This window comes from Ochlerotatus camptorhynchus, unplaced genomic scaffold, assembly GCF_037179485.1.
Source record: "Ochlerotatus camptorhynchus isolate MF236.1 unplaced genomic scaffold, CSIRO-AGI_Acam_v1.1 ptg000304l, whole genome shotgun sequence".
NCBI lineage: Eukaryota > Metazoa > Arthropoda > Insecta > Diptera > Culicidae > Ochlerotatus > Ochlerotatus camptorhynchus.
The window spans coordinates 1,836,090-1,855,106 of record NW_027040792.1 but is presented as its reverse complement, the minus strand read 5'-3'; the positions used below and the strand labels follow the sequence as shown (position 1 = coordinate 1,855,106).

The window sequence follows — 19,017 nt, the reverse complement described above, 5'->3', positions numbered from 1 at the left end:
TATGAGATTTCTAATTCTGTCAAAATATTAATAACTGTTTGCAGACTCAAAATGTTGATGCCACCGTCTGAAATTATAAAACTAGAAAAAGGCTACATATAATCATAAATAAATTCAAGTAAATGAATCAAATTACGGTCCAATATTTGTAGCAATATGCTGGGAAATTTCTAATTTTTGAGGTGTTCTTCCACCACGCTTGGTGACGCCATAATAACTTTTTTTGCGTACCTGAAAATCACGTAAATCTCGTTTCGCGGAAATATCGAAGTCCCAAACACACAAACACAAATATACTAAATCTGTTTACGTGAATATACGGTCGATTTGACCAACATTTTTAGTGGACACGACGTGTAATGCAGGTCAACGTTACTAACGTCACGTAACATTTGCGATTTTCTAAATACAGATAAGTTACATGATATTTCACGTAAATCGGACGTGATTGATTCTGCCGATGATTGCTTCAAAATATGCTATATGACAAAACACACGCCAGTGTTCTGTTCCAACTGCCTATTTATTTTGTGTTATTTTAGAATATGATTTCAAGATAATTTATCTATAAATCGATTAAATAACTACTCCTCAATGCACAATAAACTATGAGAAAGCTTATTTAGAGAAGGATCATAACAAACACTCACCTTATTCTGCAGCAACTAGGTTATGCTCCGTAGATAATTTCATTGCAGCCGGTAGATAAATCGGAAATCTTTAGCGAATACCTTCAACTGCAGTCAAATCCATTGCTCTTTTCACAACAGAACAATACGCGCAGTGATTTCATCGCATTCGACAGAGTTCTTCGAAACACCTCTGCTGTTAGCAGTAGAAGGGAGAATCCATTCAACGCGTTCCTGTGTAAGAAATAAACGCATAAAAATATAATCAAAATTTACATTGTGAACATCGGCAGTAAAAAACAATAGGAATCACATGAGCAGTTCCAGATCAAATCGCAAAGAAAAGTAAATTTTAGACTTGATCTTGTTCACTTTGCATTGTCTGTTATAGGTAATCATTGCACTTTTTTTTTCAAAATGATGGATTTGAAATTTTTCAATACATCGTACAACAAGAGCTTCCGGGAATTTCTTTCATCTATCTATTTTCCAAAATACTTGGCACTTGCTTCAATTTTCCAGTAAACTGCTTCACTTTGCACTAATTTATTCGGTTCTCGTAATACTTCTTCTTCGACTTCCCCGCCATATATTGCAAATTTGACCAATTCGGGAAGCGGTTGAACCTCTCTCACTGCCACAAAGTTTCAGGTGTCGGTCTAAGTACTGCTTTTGTTTTGCCAATAATATGTTCCGTTATAAAAATTTGCTGTACCTTTCGAAAAAGTGTCTGCCTAATTGTGTACCTGGTAATAACATTTGTTCTGGTTTATATTGGTTATAGTTTTAGTTGCTTAATTGAGTTTTCGTATCATTTATTAAAACCTTGTGGTGATATTTATTTGTCTCAAAATTTTGATCCGTTCCAATTTTCTTTTTAACCTTAGAGAATAATATTTTTGACGGGAAAAAAAAATCTAAATAAATTTGGCACATTTCCGGTGCAATCCAATTGTTTATCATACTACCGTCAATTGAACAGCACTTCTAACTACGGCACAATGACCCCATTCAAGTCTATCAAGGTTGATTTTTGATGCGTGTTTTCGATTATGTTCTGTGAGAAATCGGTTTCAGTCTAATTACTTTCAGACTATTCTAACTTCACTTTCCGGATTTTTCCCCTTCCTATCGGGCAGAATCAAAACAATAATTAACTTTCATTCGAGAGTGGATTATTTGGTTAGCATTTTATATGGTTCGTAACAACTACTTATCAATGCAAAGTTTGTAAAGGGTTACAGGGTTGTTTATATAGGTTCGTAACAAAACTTGAGGTCGATAAAACTGATTAAAATCTTACTTCGGAAGCAGATAAAACGTGACAAGTATTATGGTTTTTTTTGTTTCAATAAATTAATCATACCTTTCAACATTAACAACGATTTAGTACGAGGAGAATCTTACTTAAACGCTAAGAAAAATTGCGCGGTGGCTGTGTTGCATTAGTAAATCAGTAAAATTTGTTAAATAATAGAATAGATTTGCTATAAGAATCAACTGCCGCTCCTGCTGCTGTTCCTACCGTGATTTCCATTACACAAACTAACCTCATTTTGGCTTGGAAGAAGTTATAAACATACACACGCACACACAAACATACACATACCATTTTGCTGGTTGGAAACCCAAGGAAATTGACTTACGATTGGGCCTTTCCGTAGGCACCGGCCGGAGGTCGGTAAACCTGTGGCAGCGACAGAACCTGCGGCAAATTGAAGGCATACTTCCGCAGGCCAATGTTCTTCATGGTATTGTCCGAACGGGTTCCTTCGCTGAAATTCCAAAACAGAACAATGTTCACAAACACCCCCCCTCGGCAAACGTCAAACCATAAGCTTACCTTCGCATCGTATCCAGAACAATCTGCGCATTGGCACTCGATAGGTGGAACTCCTGCTGCAGCACCCGGCACTGTTCCAGCGTGACGCCCATCGAGGTCCGATCCTTGGCACTTTTACACGAGGTAAACCTCAATCCCTGCATCGACCGGGTAATGTCCTCCGCCAATGTCAATATTCGATAGTTCTTCGAACTATTCGCCCTCAGCTGCTCTTCCATATCACCGAACAGAGTTGCGACGGCGTGTTCCGGCACCAGGACTTCCTTCTGTTGGGTGGTCGCTAGGCCGGTTTTCGTTGGAGTATCCAGAGCCGCCGAACAGGAAGGGTTGATAAAGTTGAAGGGGATCTGTTTGTACCGCACGTGGTATTGCTTCAGTCGATCGTAGTTGTCCCAGTTGGAGCGGTGTTGCTCCTTGGTGTAGCCCAAGGTTTCCGCCAGCGTTGCCTTTTCGTTGATGCCGATGTTGAAAAAGACCGGAGTGACCTGCGGAGTAGATCTTTTGAACAAATCTGACAACCCGACTCTCCTTCCCTAACCTACCTTAAAGCTTGTGCTCTCCTTCGTCGGTAGATGGCAAAACACCGATTCCGGAACTGGTAGCAGAACAGTCATCTTCTGCCTGGAACCGATCACCCTCGGTATCGGAACCGCTTTCGAGTCCCTCTGGATATTACTCCGGACCAGCGTAAAGCTCACCGATCCCAGATCCGTAATGGCCACACCCATGTCGCCCCACATGTCCGCTTCGCTCCCATACAGTGACAGAAATCCTTCGAAGCAAGCCAACGGCCCGAGATTGCACAACAACCCGATGTAGTTCTCCGTTACGTTCTGCCCCCAGAGCTTCGCCATCAGAGCGGAAACCAACGAAGTCAAAGCCTGCGAGAAACACACATCTCTCCGATACATAACGGCCAAAACGGTGGAAGTCTTCTTCATGTCCTGCTGAAGCCGTTGAACGGAATGCATGAGCCGCGCCGTCTTCAGCAACCCATCCATAGCTTGCCGGAGCTTCTTCATCGAAGGTCGCAGTTCCGACGCCCAATCCGTGGTAAGGGACAGATCCAAACCGTCCGTAAACTTGTTACCCTTCTTAACTTTGCGCGTAACTTCACCTACCGCCTGAGTCAAGGCCAGGTTCAGATCCTTGCTGCAGAGCGGAGGTTTCCCGGAGGGACCTGGTAAAAGATCCTTCGGGAAACTCCCCCCGGGAATTTCCGTAGGATCCTTGTCCAGTTCCTGCCCTTCGTCAGCACAAGGCAATGACAGCGGCTGACTGGTCACCACATCCGGCGGTAACGCCCCAAACGGAACTCCCCGACCGGACTTGATGGACCCCTTTGGTTGCCGCAGCCGAACAGCTGGACTCCCGCAGCGACCACAAAGAAACTTAACCTTACTAACCAGACACATCACACTGGCTTCGATGTTCAGCTGGGTTAGATCTAGCGGTTCCGGTTCCTCCGTCGGTCGATAATAGTTCGCAGAAGGACTCGAGCTCATCACCTTCGTATCCAGGAACGCCCCATTGTGACCCAAGACAATGGCCGTATTCTCAATCAGATAACCGTTCTCATCGTACACATTCGATAGCAGCTCGTTTTTGTTCTCCAGCAGCTGATTGACGGATAGCCCTGATCGAGAACCTTCCGGAGTCGCTTCCTCCGCTTTCTCCACTTCCGGAGATTTCACGGAACATTCCACCGGTGTGGCGGCCGGTGTCAACGTCGTAACCTCCCCGTTGACATCGAAATGTGTTTCACTAAACTTGAGCTCACTTCCGGAAGCTGTCGCTTCCGTTGGGGTAGATTTTTTCAACTTGGATTCCTTCGGCTGCTCTGTCGGGAGGTAACACGCCGCCGGAAGTGAACAGGACATCAAATAGTCCTTCGATTTGCTATTGCTCATTTGATTGAAAGTGCTCTGGATCGTTGCGATTGTGCTCACATCGACCGAGGATGGCGACTTGGATTTTGTGCTACTTCCAAAGGCTCCCAAAACGCCGGATTTGCTGGTCCGAACCTGCGGCCACAAATCCGGAGCCGGTCCCATCGGCGTGGAAAAATCCTCCAGCTCGGGACTTTTCAGATCCAGAGCACCCAGTTGTTGGGTAATCTTCTTGAACGGTGACATCGGAATGGAAGATCCGTTTCCACAGGAACTGCCCTCAACCGATTGCAGCGGATCTTCGATTATCCGGTGACGTTCGATGAATGCAAAAGCCTCCTCCACCAGATTCGGTTCCCAAATGTTGAGTAAAGCTCGAGTTTTGGTCATCATGTCGGTGCACAGCGGAAGCATCCCCTTTGGGTTCTTGGACTTGGCCAGATAGAGCAACTGCGACATGATCTCCACGATCTCCTTCCGGAGTTGTTTGATGGCCTGTACGGCGTCGTTCGCTGCGGCCACTTTCTCCGAGTTCTGGTGAAAGAAAAAACATCTGTAACCGATTCTAAGTAATTTCAGAAAATGTTCAACCCACCCCACCATCCTTGGCATTCAAGTCCTTGATCTGCTGAAGTAGCTTGATCAATCCTCCCGTCTTGGACTTGCCCGTGTGTCGGGTGAATGCCCCCACCGTCGTTACATCCAGAACCCCGGCCCGCTTCAGCGTATCGTTGTGAGCCCACATCCGCTGGAGGTGCAGATTCACCGGAGCAAACTCCACCGTCTCATCGCTCTTCTTGCAGCTAGCCTTGAAGTACTTCCCCTGCTGTTGCTGCTGCTTCAGGAACTGCTTCGCCTGCGAGTAGTCCTTGAGCAGTTTGAGATGCTTGTCCAGTAGTTCCATCTGCCGGTGGCGCCACTCGCCACCCAGCTCGCCCATGCCGGAGATTTCCTGCAGCAGTTCCTTTTCGCGGGCGATCCAGATGGAGCTGGATCAATGATTTTTAAATTTAATTTATATTTGACTGAAGAATCAACTACGGACGAAAGTACTTACAGCAACTGCTGCGGGATGATGTAGCACAGCTGGCTTTCGAGCATGATCTCCTGAACACTGATGTCCCCGCCCAATCCGGAATGCAAGCGATATGTGTGGATCTGTGGGCGGGAAATGGGAATTTCTTTTGTGAGCGTGATCATGGGTGGTAGTTCCAGGGTGGAACTGAATCAAAAACAAATTCGGTTCTACTATGGGCACCGACGAATATGGGAATGGTATGAGAAATATTGAAAATATGTGTGAATTGCATTTAAAGTTTTCCAGCGATTAAATTGTAAATAAATAAATAAATCATCACGAACAAATTCTTCGTTACCAGATCCTTCAGCTGGAGATAGAACCAACGACGATAGAACCATGTCGATCATTATTAACATCAAACCGATATCGAATTTTGATTATCGTTGATATCGGATTTTCAAATATCGGTTATCGTATCGATAATTTAGACCTGATATTTATCGATATCGTCACAGCCCTAATGAAGAGCAGGGAGTTGTAAAGTTGACCTACCCTAGAGTACAACTTGCTCCGATCAAGAAGTTAGGCAATCGTGGTTTTCATTCATTCAGCATCTCCAGCATCAATATCCGTCTTCAACCTTGTACAAGCTTATCTCGAAACTAACATCGTAATACGTATGTCCCTGCACCAATACTCACACTCGGGTTGATAAACATCAGCGCCACCTTCGAGGGCGGCGGAATGAACAACTTCACGCCCAGCTTCGGTGGCAACGATTGCGATCTCCGGTGCCCGATCGCCTGCTGTTGCTGCTGCTGATGCTGTTGCTGATATTGATGATCCATGCCACCTTTGGCCGGTGATCGCGACGTCTTCTTCTCCAAATCCGGTGCACACGTCGCGATCGTGATAAATCCAGCATTCCCTCCGCACGGACTCTGCGTCCGCAGCGGTATCCTCAGCCGCGAAGTGTCCGTTATAACCCCAAGGGCTACTTCTGCCCACCCGATCGGCACCGCAGTCTGGGTGACCTTCTCGCGCACATCGTACGCCGTGAAACGGATCTGCGATTTCGCATTCAGCCCATCACCGGCTCGGAACGTTATGGTGCAGATGAACTGGGGATTCGAGCTTCGATTGATGACCTCCGTTCGACCGTACTTGACCCAACCACTGCCGGCTCGGTTGTTCGAAGTGACCTGTACTACGACCGATGGATTCGGTGGTTTTCCATTGCCGTCACAGAGTAGATTGTCACAGGAGATGGCCGACTCGCAGATCGGAACTTCGTTGAGCTCTACGAGAGGAGCAGTGAAATCCGTAAGAGACATTCTACGACTAAAGATCACGAAGGTTGATGACGAGCTGGTGCGAGCGTGCAGATTGCGAAGAATAGGACCGACTACCGGTAAGTTGGAATAATTTTGAGAGGTTTCTAAAAATGCTAAACGGGATTCTCTATCGCTACTTGCTGGGATGGGATGAGTTAAAGAATAACAACAACAGAAGTTTACTGATAACGACAATGACATGCTTTTATTATGAAAAATAAACACAACACAAACGAAGAACTTTCACTCGTAAATGCTTTGGTCCCATCTTGCCTCAACACTAAATGCCTTTACGCGCACCTGTACTTTTTACTTTTAGTCGATCCTACCGAACGAAATCTACACAATCTTCCAGCACCATCATGTATGTCAACAACCGTGTAATTTTTTTAAAACTCAATCAAATCACCTATCTCTTTGCCGGTCTGCAATCGCAGCATGTCGACGTCCACGTCGTGAATCGTGCCACGCTTCTTGTCGATCTGTTCCCTCAGGTACTTCAACTGAGCCCGCTTAACGTCGTACCCGGCCAGACCGATCGCCTGCATCCATTCTAGCCGCTCCTGTTCGGTGTTGGTGGCGAATCGCTGCCGCAGGCCGTCCTCAAATTCTGTTTCGGTTCGATATAACGAAAAGCTTAAAACTTCATCTCTCAACTCAACCGAACAAAATATGGCCATCTTACCCAGATAGAACACGTAACCGTCGTACTCCTTCTGGTCGCCGTGCCTAGCGCAGCGGTACTTCTCCAGCACGATGCATCCCTGCGGTTCCGAGAATTGGTCGGCGGTTTTGAAGTAGAACAGCAGATTGCCCCGCAGACGGCACCACTTTTCGAGGCTGACTGTGTTGCGAGATTGGGGAAGAGAGGGGAAACGTTAGTGACTGCGATCATCAGATCAGTTCCGGGAAAGTTACTTAGGACTATAGGCGGGGTTAGTTGGGTGAGTAGGTGCAATGTCAAACTCTGATGTAACAAGTGTAGTACAGACAAACAGACGTAACATTCGCATGTATTTAACGCTCATTTTTCTTTGCGTTTGACGTTTACTCACTACCATCGGCATCTGTTGGGCGTATAGCCGATAGCGTTTTAGCGACAATGTTTAGCAATGAAAAATGTTCAATGTGTTATGTCTGTTTGTCTGTGAGTATAGTTTCCACAACCGTGACGAGTGTGTTCTTATGTGTTCGTTTCAGTGTACTAGAACCCATAAAGGCGTAACTTGTCCATGTAAATTGGAAAACAAGCGGAGATGGGACAGTTATGCATTTATGGGCCCTGTATACAGTTTACAGTACCGGTCGTTTAGATCTAAGAAAAGTTGCAATTTCAACACTCGACAATTTTCAACTGTCTGGAATTCTGCAAGAATTGCAAGAACGTTTCTCAACTATCTGGCCAATCTAGGATGAATTCTGCTGAATTCCGCTTCAAAAATCCGACACTCTTCCAGATGATGCATATTGTAAGACCTGCATTTCCGCGATCACTGAAACCATATTCAAAAATAACCTCCACCGAAAATTGTTTCAGTTCTGAGTAAACGAAGTTCATAGGTCTTTTAGAGAAAGATCAGAACCCTTTCTCAATTTTTCAAATTTGTTCCTCCTGAATGGATGACTTCAGAAAGCCTTCAAACCACCGACAAACCGACATGAATTACTGTACAAATTACAATGACATTTCTGATCAAAGCACAAAACTGACATCTGCCGCCGTGTTCGCGGAAAATCTTTACCCTAGCCACGAACACGGGTACAAAATGTATGAGTTGGTTCGTGTCTAATCTATTCCGGACAAATTATTTTTATCTAGATAAAAACAAAGACAGATGGGATCGCTGCACATTTGAATCGGCCGTTATGGATTCTCGATCAAGAGTTAATTTTCAGTTTCATGTTGCTTTGTCGGTGCTCAAAGCTTCCTGGTGAAGTCAATCTACTTGTGGAAGCCTTCTGAGCGTCATGACGTCCTACGTCCTACGTTAAACTTGCTTTTGAACTCCTTCGAAACCTCTAGAATTCACCTGACCATTGAACCTCTGTGATAGCCCTTCGAACTACGCTTCCACGATCGCTGAAAATCCCTTCGAAGGCCTTCTTCTTCTTCCTCCTCTTCCTTTTTTTTCTTATTTGGCTTAATTACCACCGACGAACCGACGTGACAGCTCATAGAATTTACATTCAAATTCATGCCCAAGAAGCCATATTAAAAATACGTTAAACACTATCGCCATCTAGTCATCCGATTGCGTCATAACGTGAGCAAGAAGACGAACTGTGTATTGTGGAGCAAGAACAATCATACTCTATGCCCAGTGAAGTCGAAAAATTATTCAATCCGAAAAAGTCGTGGACCAGACCGGGAATCCCAGCCTCATCCAGCATGGTCTTGCTTTACAGCTGCGCCCTTACCGACTAAGCTACCCAAGTAACTATAGGCACGTTATTTCGCCTTTTTGGCTATACACCGGCCTCATCAGAACTTGCAAACACTGATATAGCCGTTGTTCAGCTGTATCTAGCCAAAAAGACGAAATAACGTGCCTATGGTTACTTGGGGAAGGAAGGCCCCTTGAGAAGGCATACTTCCAGGCAAATCTTACCTAGATAAGTTCTGAACTGACCTTAAATGTCATTAAACTATCATATTTGCTCTTGATAATCCTCTAGAAAGAGCAATCTTCAAGAGTTTTCTACAACGCTCTTCCAAAGGAGTTTGCAGGAAGAATCTGCATCAATCTTAGGGAGACTTAATGTAAAATTTTTTGAAGTCGTCTTGGGCTTCTTCAGAACTTATCAGTAGAAGTCATCAGAAGGAATAGGAGACTGCGCTTCGCGAAAAGTTTCCAGAATTCTACAGACCTCAGAGGAGTCCGAGGAGTTTTCAGGAATCTTCTCCTGTAAAACACGTAGAACTTAAGTACGTTCAGACTACAGAGTTATATCATGTTATAGTGCTATCCATCAAGGTTTCTGTGTTACAATTATTTGACAACCGTTATAACTCTCCAGTCGGAACAAGGCATTAGCTGTTCTTTAATTTCTTCTGATTTTTAGCCCTCGAAGGTCTTTATTTTTCCTCTAAAAGATCTCTGAACTTCTTCTTCAGCTCGTTCCGAACTAGAGAATCTCTTAGCTAGAAGATCTATGGGCTTCTCGTGGAGAACTTTTAACCTTCTCAGGACGATTTCTACCTTTTTTCTGGAAGACCTTTAAAAGTTAAAGTTCACCTAACTTGTAAACCTCCGTAATAGGCTCTTGAATTGTCTTTTCGATATTCTCTGGAAATGGCTGAGAAATGTTTAGAACTGTCATCAGAAAGATCTTCGAGTATTTTCTAGATACTCCGTAAGAGAAAGTCTTAATCAGTGCCCTAGAGGAGTCTTCAAGATTCAACGGGAGTTTTCAAAAGAAGTCTACACAGCAATTGGTTGTAGGACAAAAGGTCGAAGGGCAATAGGTCGAATGGACGAAAGTTTGAATTGAACTTAGATGGCCAAAAGTTCCAAGGGATAAAAGGTCGAAATGAACATGTATCAATCTGTATTCAATCTTTTGTCCCTTCGATATTTTGTACCTATGACCACAGACAAACAGACGTAACTCTTCATTGTGTATCTTCGTTCACGCATTTAACGGTTGATTTGAATATTATCAGTTTCGCGAACTACTCGTCGCAGCGCTGGCATCGGATCATTTTGACGTTTCTATACATTCTATAGAACTTTCATGCAATATTGTTTGCGAGTTAGGGAGCAAGCTTGTTTTCCGCGAGAAGCCTGTGAGATGTCGTTACTGAGGTCCTATGTTTTCATGAAAAACTTTTTCAAAGAGTTACGTCTGTTTGTCTGTGCTATGACCTTTTGTTCCTTTAAGTTCAATTCGACCTTTTGTCCTCTTAGTTCAATTCAACCTTTTTCCCCTGTAAGTTCAATTCGACCTTTTGTCCATTCGATGTTTTGTTCCTCTAAATTTAATCCAACCTTTTGTCACTCTATGTTCAATTCGACATTTGTCTATTCCACCTTTTGTCCATTCGATCATTTGTCTCTCTAAGTTCAATCCGAGTTTTTGTCCCGCTAAGTTCAATTCGACGTTTTGTCTATTCGATATGTTGTCCTTTAATTTAAATTCAACTTTTTGTTCCTCTAAGTTCAATTCGACCTTTTGCCCATTCGTCGTTTTGTCCCTCTAAGTTCAATTTGCCTTTTTGTTAATTCAACCTTTTGTCGTCTAAGTTCAATTTGAGCTTTTGTCCCTCTAAGTTCAATTCGACCTTTTTCTATTCCACATTTTGTCCATTCGACCTTTTGTCTATCTAAGTTTAATTCGACCATTTGTCTATTCAACCTTTTGCCCTTCTAAGTTCAATTGGACCTTTTTTCCATTCGACTTTTCGTCCGCTCGACCTTTTATCACTTCGAAATTTTGTCCCTGCGACCTTTATCGCTTTAAGTTCAATTCGACCTTTTCACCATTCGAACTTTTGTCTCTCTAAGTTAAATTCGACCTTTTGCCATTCAACATTTTATCTTCGACCTTTTGTCAAAGATTGCAGCAGTTCTAGGCCCTACGAACTATTGTCTCTCTAAGCCCAATTCGTCCTTTTGTCCATTCGACATTTTTCCCTACCACCTTTTGTTTCTATAAGTTCAATTCGACCTTTTGTCCATTCGAACTTTTGCCCTCTATGTCCAATGTGACCTGTTGTCCCTCTAAGTTCAATTCGACCTTTTGTCCCTCTATGATCAATTCGACCTTTTGTCCATTCCACCTTTTGTCCATTCGATCTTTTCACCATTTGAACTTTTGTCCATTCAACCTTTTGTCCCTCTAAGTTAAGGTCGACCTTTTGCCATAGATTTTTTTCCTCGACCTTTTGTCATAGATTGCAGCAGTTCAAGGCCCTACGAACTTTTGTCTCTTTAAGTTCAATTCGTCCTTTTGTCCCTACCACCTTTTGTCACTCTAAGTTCAATTTGACCTTTTGTCCATTCGACCTTTTACCCTCTATGTCCAATCTGACCTGTTGTCCCTCTAAGTTAAATTCGACCTTTTGTATTTTCGATATTTTGTCCCAATATGATCAATTCGACCTTTTGTCCAATAATTTCAATTGAACCTTTTGTTCCTCTAAGCTCAATTCGATCTTCTGCCATTCGTTCTTTTGTCCCTCTAAGTTCAAAGCGACCTTTTGTTCATTTGACCTTTTGTCCCTTCGATATTTTGTCCCTAAAACCTTTTGTCCCTCTAAGTTCAATTCAACCTTTTGTTCATTCGATCTTTTCACCATTCGACCTTTTGCTATTCAACATATTTTTTCTTCGACCTTTTATCATAGATTGCAGCAGTTCTAGGCCCTACGAACTTTTGTCTCTCTAAGCTCAATTCGTCCTTTTGTCTATTCAATTTTTTGTCCCTACAACATTTTGTCTCTCTAAGTTCAATTCAACCTTTTGCCCTCTATGTCCAATCTGACCTCTAAGATCAATTCGACCTTTTGTCTTTTCGATATTTTGTCCCATTATGTTCAATTCGACCTTTAGTACGTTTGACCTTTTGTTCCTCTAAGCTCAATTCAATCTTTAGCCATTCGTTCTTTTGTCCCTCTAAGTTTAAATCGACCTTTTGACCATTCGACCTTTTGTCCATTCAACCTTTTGTCCTTCTAAGTACAATTCGACCTTTTGTCCTGTAAGTTCAATTCAACATTTTTTCCCTCTAAGTTCAATTCGACCTTTTGTTCATTCGATATTTTGTTCTTGTAAGTTCAATCAAACCTTTCGTCCCTCTATGTTTAATTCGACCTTTTGTTCATTCCACCTTTTTTCCATTCGACCTTTTTTCCATTCGATCTTTTCACCATTCGAACTTTTGTCCATTCAACTTTTTGTCCCTCTAAGTTAAATTCGACCTTTTGCCATTCAACATATTTTTTCTTTGACCTTTTGTCATAGATTGCAGCAGTTGTAGGCCCTACGAACGTTTGTCTCTCTAAGCTCAATTCGTCCTTTTGTCTATTCGGTCTTTTTTCCCTACCACCTTTTGTCTCTCTAAGTTCAATTCGACCTTTTGTCCATTCGACCTTTTGCCCTCTTTGTCCAATCTGACCTGTTGTCCATCTAAGTTCAATTCGACCTTTTGTCTTCTTCGATATTTTGTCCCACTATGTTCAATTCGACCTTTAGTACGTTCGACATTTTGTCCTATAATTTCAATTCAACCTTTTGTTCCTTTAAGCTCAATTCGATTTTTTGCCATTCGTTCTTTTGTCCCTCTAAGTTCAAATCAACCTTTTGTCCTTTCGATATTTTGTCCCTTCAACCTTTTGTCTCTCTAATTTCAATTCGACCTTTTGTCCTCTAAGTTCAATCCAACCCGATAGTTTGTTCCTCTAAGTTCAATCCAACCCTTTTTCCTCTAAGTTTAATTCGATCTTTTGTCCATTCGACCTTTCGCCCGTTCAACCTTTTTTCCCTTTATGTTAAATTCGACCTTTTGCCATTCAAAATTTTTTCCTTCGACCTTTTGTCATAGATTCCAGCAGTTTTAGGCGCTACGAACTTTTGTCTCTCTAAGCTCAATTCGACCTTTTGTCTATTCGACCTTATGTCCCTACCACCTTTTGTCTCTTTAAGCTCAATTTGACCTTTTGTCTTTTCGATATTTAGTTGCACTCTGTTCAATCCAACCTTTCGACCTTTTGTCTTCTAATTTCAATTCAACCTTTTGTCTCTCTAAGTTCAATTCGACCTTTTGTCCTTTCGATCTTATGTCCCTATAACCTTTTGACCCTCTAATTTTAATTTGACCTTTTGTCTCTCTAAGTTCAATTCGACATTTTGTCCCTCTAAGTTCAATTCGACCTTTTGTCCATTCGACCTTTATTTCCTTCGATATTTCATCCCTACGACCTTAGAGGGACAAAGGTCATTTCGACCTTTTGTCCATTCGACATTTGGTCCATTCGACCTTTTGTCCTCTAAGTTCAATTCAATATTTTGCCCCTCTAAGTTCAATTAGACCTTTTGTCCATTCGACCTTTTGTCCATTCGACCTTTTGTCCATTCGACCTTTGTCAACTTCAAGAGATGTCTGTAGATGGATTTTTTAAGAGAGATTCTGAGAAAACTTCAGGAATGCGAGGAATCTGTCCAAGAGGTGTCTTCAGAAATAACCAGTACATGTCTTCAAAAGGAGTTTTCAGAAGTTGTCCGGAACAGTGTTCAGAGAATGCGTCCAGAAGTCTTCAGGAGACTGAGGAGTTTCCGGGAATATTCACCTAGAAGATCTAGAGGACACTGACCGACGGAATTTCCTGAAATCGGTCGAGATGTTCATAGAACCCTTAGCAACCTCCCGGAGAAGTCTTCGCGAGTAGTGTTCGATATTCAACAGGAAGCCTTTAGGAGGAGACTTTTGAGAGTTGCAGGAGAAGTGCCTTAGATATTTCCGGAAGTCTTTAGTAGTCCGAGGACCCTGATTTTTCATTCAGTTCTTGTGATGAGTCTTCAGGAGAAGTTTTCAGACCTCTGATTTTCCTCGAGATCATGTATTCAAAGGAGTCTACAGAAGTAAGCAGATGTTTCCTAAAAGAGTCTACAGTACTCTTTAAAATCATTTTGCAGGAAGAGTTGCTTAGCAAAATTTGGGAGTCTTCAAATGGAATTTTCTGGTGTCGTCAGGAGTTCAAGAGTTCTTTCCCAGTGAAAATCTTCGGGAAGAGTAGGAGACTCCTCTTCAAAATAACTTTCCAGAAGTCTACAGAACTCCAAGGAGTCTTCAGAAGTTCGAGGATTCTACAGGAGTCGTTTCCTAGTAAACAAGACACCTTGTCATAGAAGCTCAACATTTCATGGAAGACTTCTAAATTTCTTCTGGAGAACCTCTGAAGTCTTCAGAGCTTTCCCTTGAAGGTTTTAATTTTTGTTTATCTAAAAAGCTACCTGTTCCCTGGGCTTCTCCTGGACAATTTCCAAACACCACCGGACAACTTCTATAAGATCTCTGGAAGACCGTTGAAGAATGTCTTCAAGAAGCTTCTGAAGTTCACCTAACACATGAGCCTTCGTAACAGTCTTTTGAACAATCTGGAAATCCCAAACTATGGCTTCCTCATGTTCAGTATTGAAAGACCTCCGAGTCTCATATGGACAACCATTCCGGAAAAGTCTTTAACAGTTTTCAAGAGGAGTCTGCTTCAGTAGTCTACAGGAGTTTTCCAAAGAAGTCTTTGATCTTCAACAGGAGTCTGGAAGAGTCTGCAGAAGTTTCCTAAAGAGCAGTTTGCAAAACGAGTCTTCAGCAATCTATGGGAGTCTATAGGCGCAATTTATTGAAGCCTTCAAAGGTCCCAAGAGTGTTTGAGGAGATTTCTTCAGGAGATTTTAGTAGAAGTCTTCAGCAGAAAGTCACCATGTGGAACCTTCATAGAATCTAATCTTTTCTTGGAAATCCTTTAACTGTCCTCTAGAAGGCCTATGACCTTATTTTTGAAGTCACCGGAGCTTCACCATGAAGGTCTTAATGTTTAACCAAAAAGCTACCAAGAAGCTCTGGGCTTCTCCTTGACAACTTTCACCCTTTAAAAAAGGTAATCAAGAAACCTCTGAGGTTTTAGAGTGTTTTGTGCTTTCCTTGTAGCCTCTTTAATAAAAGGCATTCTTATGTTCAAATCTGAAAGATCTCTGAATCTCCTCTAGATAGACCTTCAGGAAACAGTCTTAAACAGTGTAAAAGTGGAGTCTTCAATAGTCTACAGGAAATTTTCAAAGATGTCTAGGGTGGTCTACAACAGAAGTCTTCTGGAAGGATTTCCAGAAGTCTTCGAGAGTCCGGGAAGCCTGACCAAGGAACTCCTAAAAAAAATCATAGATGTCTTGAAAAGGAGTCTTCACAAGTCTTCAGGAGGAGTTCTCAGGAATCCTCAGTCTTCAGGAGAAGTTTCCCGAAGTCTTCAAAAGTCTTTTCAGTTAATCTTCAGGAGTATAGAAAGAGGTGTCAGGGGTAGTCCGTAGGAATCTTCAGAAGGAATTTCAAGAATATAGAAGTAGTCGTCAGGAGTCTCCAAGATTCTTCAAAAGAAGGAATCTTCAAGATAATGCGAGAAGTTTTCAGAAGTCAGAAGTACTCAGACGAAATTTTCAGGAGTGCAAAGTAGTCGTTCTCATGAGTCCAAGAAGTCTGCGGAATTGTTAATGTAGCCCTTGGGAAGCAGTCTTCAAAATAAATTTTGAATTGTTCAGGAAAAGTGTCTGAGAGGAGTCTGTGACAATCTTTAGGAAGTGCCTTATGAGTCTACAGGAGTTTCTAAGAGGAGTTTTTAGATAGAGTCTTCAAAAGACGTTTTCTCGAGGAGTTCAGAGTTGGAAGGAACAATTTCCAGAAGTATTCTTGAGTCAGTCCAAGAAGTCTTCAGGAATGTTTAGGAACATTCAGCTGAACTTTTCAGGACCAGTCTCCCGATATATTCGCAAGAATCTTCAGGTATCTACAAGAGGAGCCTTCAATTGCCTTCAAGTTCTAAAAAAGGAATGCTTATGAGTCTACAGAAAAAAAGACTTCCAGAGTCTTCAGGGGTCCTCAAAATCATCAGAAGTACGAAGATAGTCCTCATAAGAAGTGGTCCTCAGGAGTCTAAGGAGTCTGCGGAGCAGTCTTCGGGAAGTGCCTTCTGGAGGAGCCTCTAAGAGAAATCCTTAGAAGAGTTTTTAGAAGTCAACAGACGTTTTTTTTCTGGAGAAGTCTGGAGTCTGGAAGAGAAATTTCCAGAATTCTTCTTGAGTCCAAGGAGTTTTCAGGGATCTTTACGAACCTTCACCAGAACTGTTCAGGATGAGAGTCTCCCAATATCTTTATTAGGAGTTCCTAGAAGGTATCTACAGGAGAAGGAAGGATCACGAGTCTTCAGAAAAATCCTTCCAGAGTCTTAAGGAGTCTAGATGCACTTCCACAGTTATTTATTGAGAGCTTTCGATGCCTGTGCCATTTTTGCATTAGTATAATTGTCATCAATCAATCATACTCTATGCCCAGGGAAGTCGAGAAATTTTCCAACCCGAAAAATGCCTAGACCGGACCGGGAATCGAACCCAGCCACCTCCAGCATGGTTTTGCTTTGTAGCTGCGCCTTTACCGACTTTCCGAGGGCCTGTCTGCCTGTCGTCCCGAGAGTCTTATGTCTGTCTATCAGCAACTAGACTAACTATTAACCATTGTAATATCTACCCATTCACCTCAATGTTAGTACACACCCGAACAAACAAGCCTACACCTACTATTCCCGTTAGTTATGCTATTTACAGAGGCGAGGAAGGGTGCTATATCCGTGTGAAAATTAGAGCTACCAATTTCCAACCATTCTGCGGTGTTAGAAAAAGCCAAACTGAACAGTGAGAGAGCGTGACGTCTCCTGCGTTAAATGTTTAAAACGAACCTTTCGTGGTACCACCAATGCAACTGAGCGACTGTTTGCGCTTGTGATGAGTCTTACCGCCGTGGATGATTTGGTTGCTATTATTGGCCTCTTCGCCTGAAGGATTATTCGGAATTTTAATGCGATGTTGGTATATGTGTTGTGTTTCTAGGAACATTCGACATTCGACAATGGGCACACATGGTTCCCTCTCCCTCCTGAGATGCGGTCTGAAACACTTAGTCTAACTCATTCAATTACCTTCAGTCTTCCGGAAGAATCCCTCCTGCTTTTCGGTCACATAGAGTGGTCCTTCCTTGTCGAACTTGTTGCTCGGTTGTGTGGCCAAAGTAATCAGTTCATGTTTGTTGAATCTCATTGCAATCGACACCGTTTCCTTTATTTCCTACGTACGGAACGCCCTTTTGCTTGTGCAGCTGAATTTATTTGCAGTCGTCCCTTGAAATTAGGACACCCTTTTCCCCCACCCTAGTAGCAGCAGCACCTCCTGCAGAGCGATTATCGATTGGCGATTTTTGCTTCCCTAATGACGCATTTTCTGCAAAGAAATTACACTTTTGTTACCAAGAGCCTACAATTGGAAATGTAACCTGAGCGCAAAACAGACAAATTTAATCCATTCTTTAAAAATCAATGCAAGGGCTAGCCCGTTTTCACCGCAGACAAACCCATATTTTTTTCCGCTAGGCTTACCTACCTTCCCGAATGTGACGAGGAGAAAACTCACGATTTATTCATTTCGATACGGATTTCACATAGCACTACACTCACAACCGGCGGACTGGCACTTTATGCGACTTTTACGGACAATCCCAAACACTTTTAAACTTAATTCTAGCTAATTTTCTCTAATTTGTCTTCCCAAAAGTGGCAGACGATTTGCACTCCCTGTTTTTTTATGCTCTGCTGCGCCTCCCGCCTTCGCCGTCTCTACCACCCAAACCACCCCCTGACCAAGAAAGGCGAACGATCGCACTCACTGTTGACATAAAAGAGCATAAAATGGATTTTGAAGGATTTACTGCAGGGGCGAACTCAGATGCAGACTCTCATAACATAAAAGTTTACACAGTAGAAAAAAAAGTTTAAATTTCTTCTCAGCATGCATTTAAAAAAATAACAACAAAAATACATTAAAAAACAATGTAGCAATAAGACGAAAATTATTGTCTTAACAATGATTTATATTATTACGTCTACAATAAATTTACCTTGATTTATGTTGTACAAAACAGTAAATTTCATGGTAAATGGAAAATTTACAATAAAAAAGGGGGGTTGTTAAGTATCTTAACAATTAAATTTTCGTGATTTCCCCATATATATTTTTTTCAATAACATTATATATTATTGTTATTTCATGCATAACATTTGATAACGGCACAAAAGCATTAGTAAACAAACTTTCTAAAGCCCTTTACACGCGATCCCAAGTACTCCCACACGAACCAACAACATCATCGGATAGGGGCAACTATCACCTTTCCGAAAGTGGTATTGGTTTGCGTGAGCGTACTTTGGTTCGCGTGTAAAGGTCCTGAGAAAGTTTGTTTACAAATGCTTTTGTGCCGTTATTAAATGTTATGCCTGATTTTACTGTTGGTTGGCGAATTTATTGATTAAAAAAAATAACAGTGTACTTTAGAGTGTATGTGCTGGCTTGACAGATCTACTTTATCGACTTTAAAAATAAATCGAAAAAATAAAACATCGCCCCGGGAAGGGAAGGGGGTGCTGTTACGGGTGAGTACTTTTTTTTACTGGTTGTGGATTAAGATTCGATCCAGAACTTGTGAGAAATGGAGGCCAACTCCCCTGCACTCGATCTCTCTAGGTCACGTCTCCTTGGTGGTTGAGTGT

General features: G+C 42.3%; 1 protein-coding gene across 3 annotated transcripts; it reads right to left on the bottom strand.

The window, feature by feature from the left end:
* Positions 1-1,133: 1,133 nt before the first annotated feature.
* Positions 1,134-18,048, bottom strand: LOC135707148 (inositol polyphosphate-4-phosphatase type I A). 3 transcript variants are annotated; one of them, XM_065228877.1, is made up of 11 exons: positions 17,851-18,048; positions 17,398-17,695; positions 17,158-17,253; positions 7,402-7,560; positions 7,126-7,326; positions 6,084-6,682; positions 5,419-5,519; positions 4,957-5,350; positions 3,015-4,895; positions 2,473-2,957; positions 1,135-2,404 (listed from the first exon to the last, which is right to left on the bottom strand). In XM_065228877.1, the coding sequence occupies exons 2-11, from the start codon at positions 17,513-17,515 to the stop codon at positions 2,272-2,274; spliced, it is 4,167 nt and encodes a 1,388-aa protein (XP_065084949.1). In that variant the 5' UTR covers positions 17,516-17,695; positions 17,851-18,048; the 3' UTR covers positions 1,135-2,271. The 3 variants fall into 3 exon arrangements, with proteins under 3 accessions (XP_065084950.1, XP_065084949.1, XP_065084948.1); XM_065228876.1 differs by having other exon boundaries at positions 17,855-18,048; XM_065228878.1 differs by lacking the exon at positions 17,158-17,253 and having other exon boundaries at positions 1,134-2,404; positions 17,855-18,048.
* Positions 18,049-19,017: the final 969 nt, after the last annotated feature.

Coding starts and splice junctions, on each gene's coding strand:
- LOC135707148 (XM_065228877.1), bottom strand. CDS start 17,515: ATGAGATTCAACAAACATGAACTGATTACTTTGGCCACACAACCGAGC. Junction 6,683..7,125: donor GCAGACCGGCAAAGAGATAG/GTGATTTGATTG, acceptor CTCCTCTCGTAG/AGCTCAACGAAGTTCCGATC. Junction 5,520..6,083: donor TGATGTTTATCAACCCGAGT/GTGAGTATTGGT, acceptor TCCCGCCCACAG/ATCCACACATATCGCTTGCA.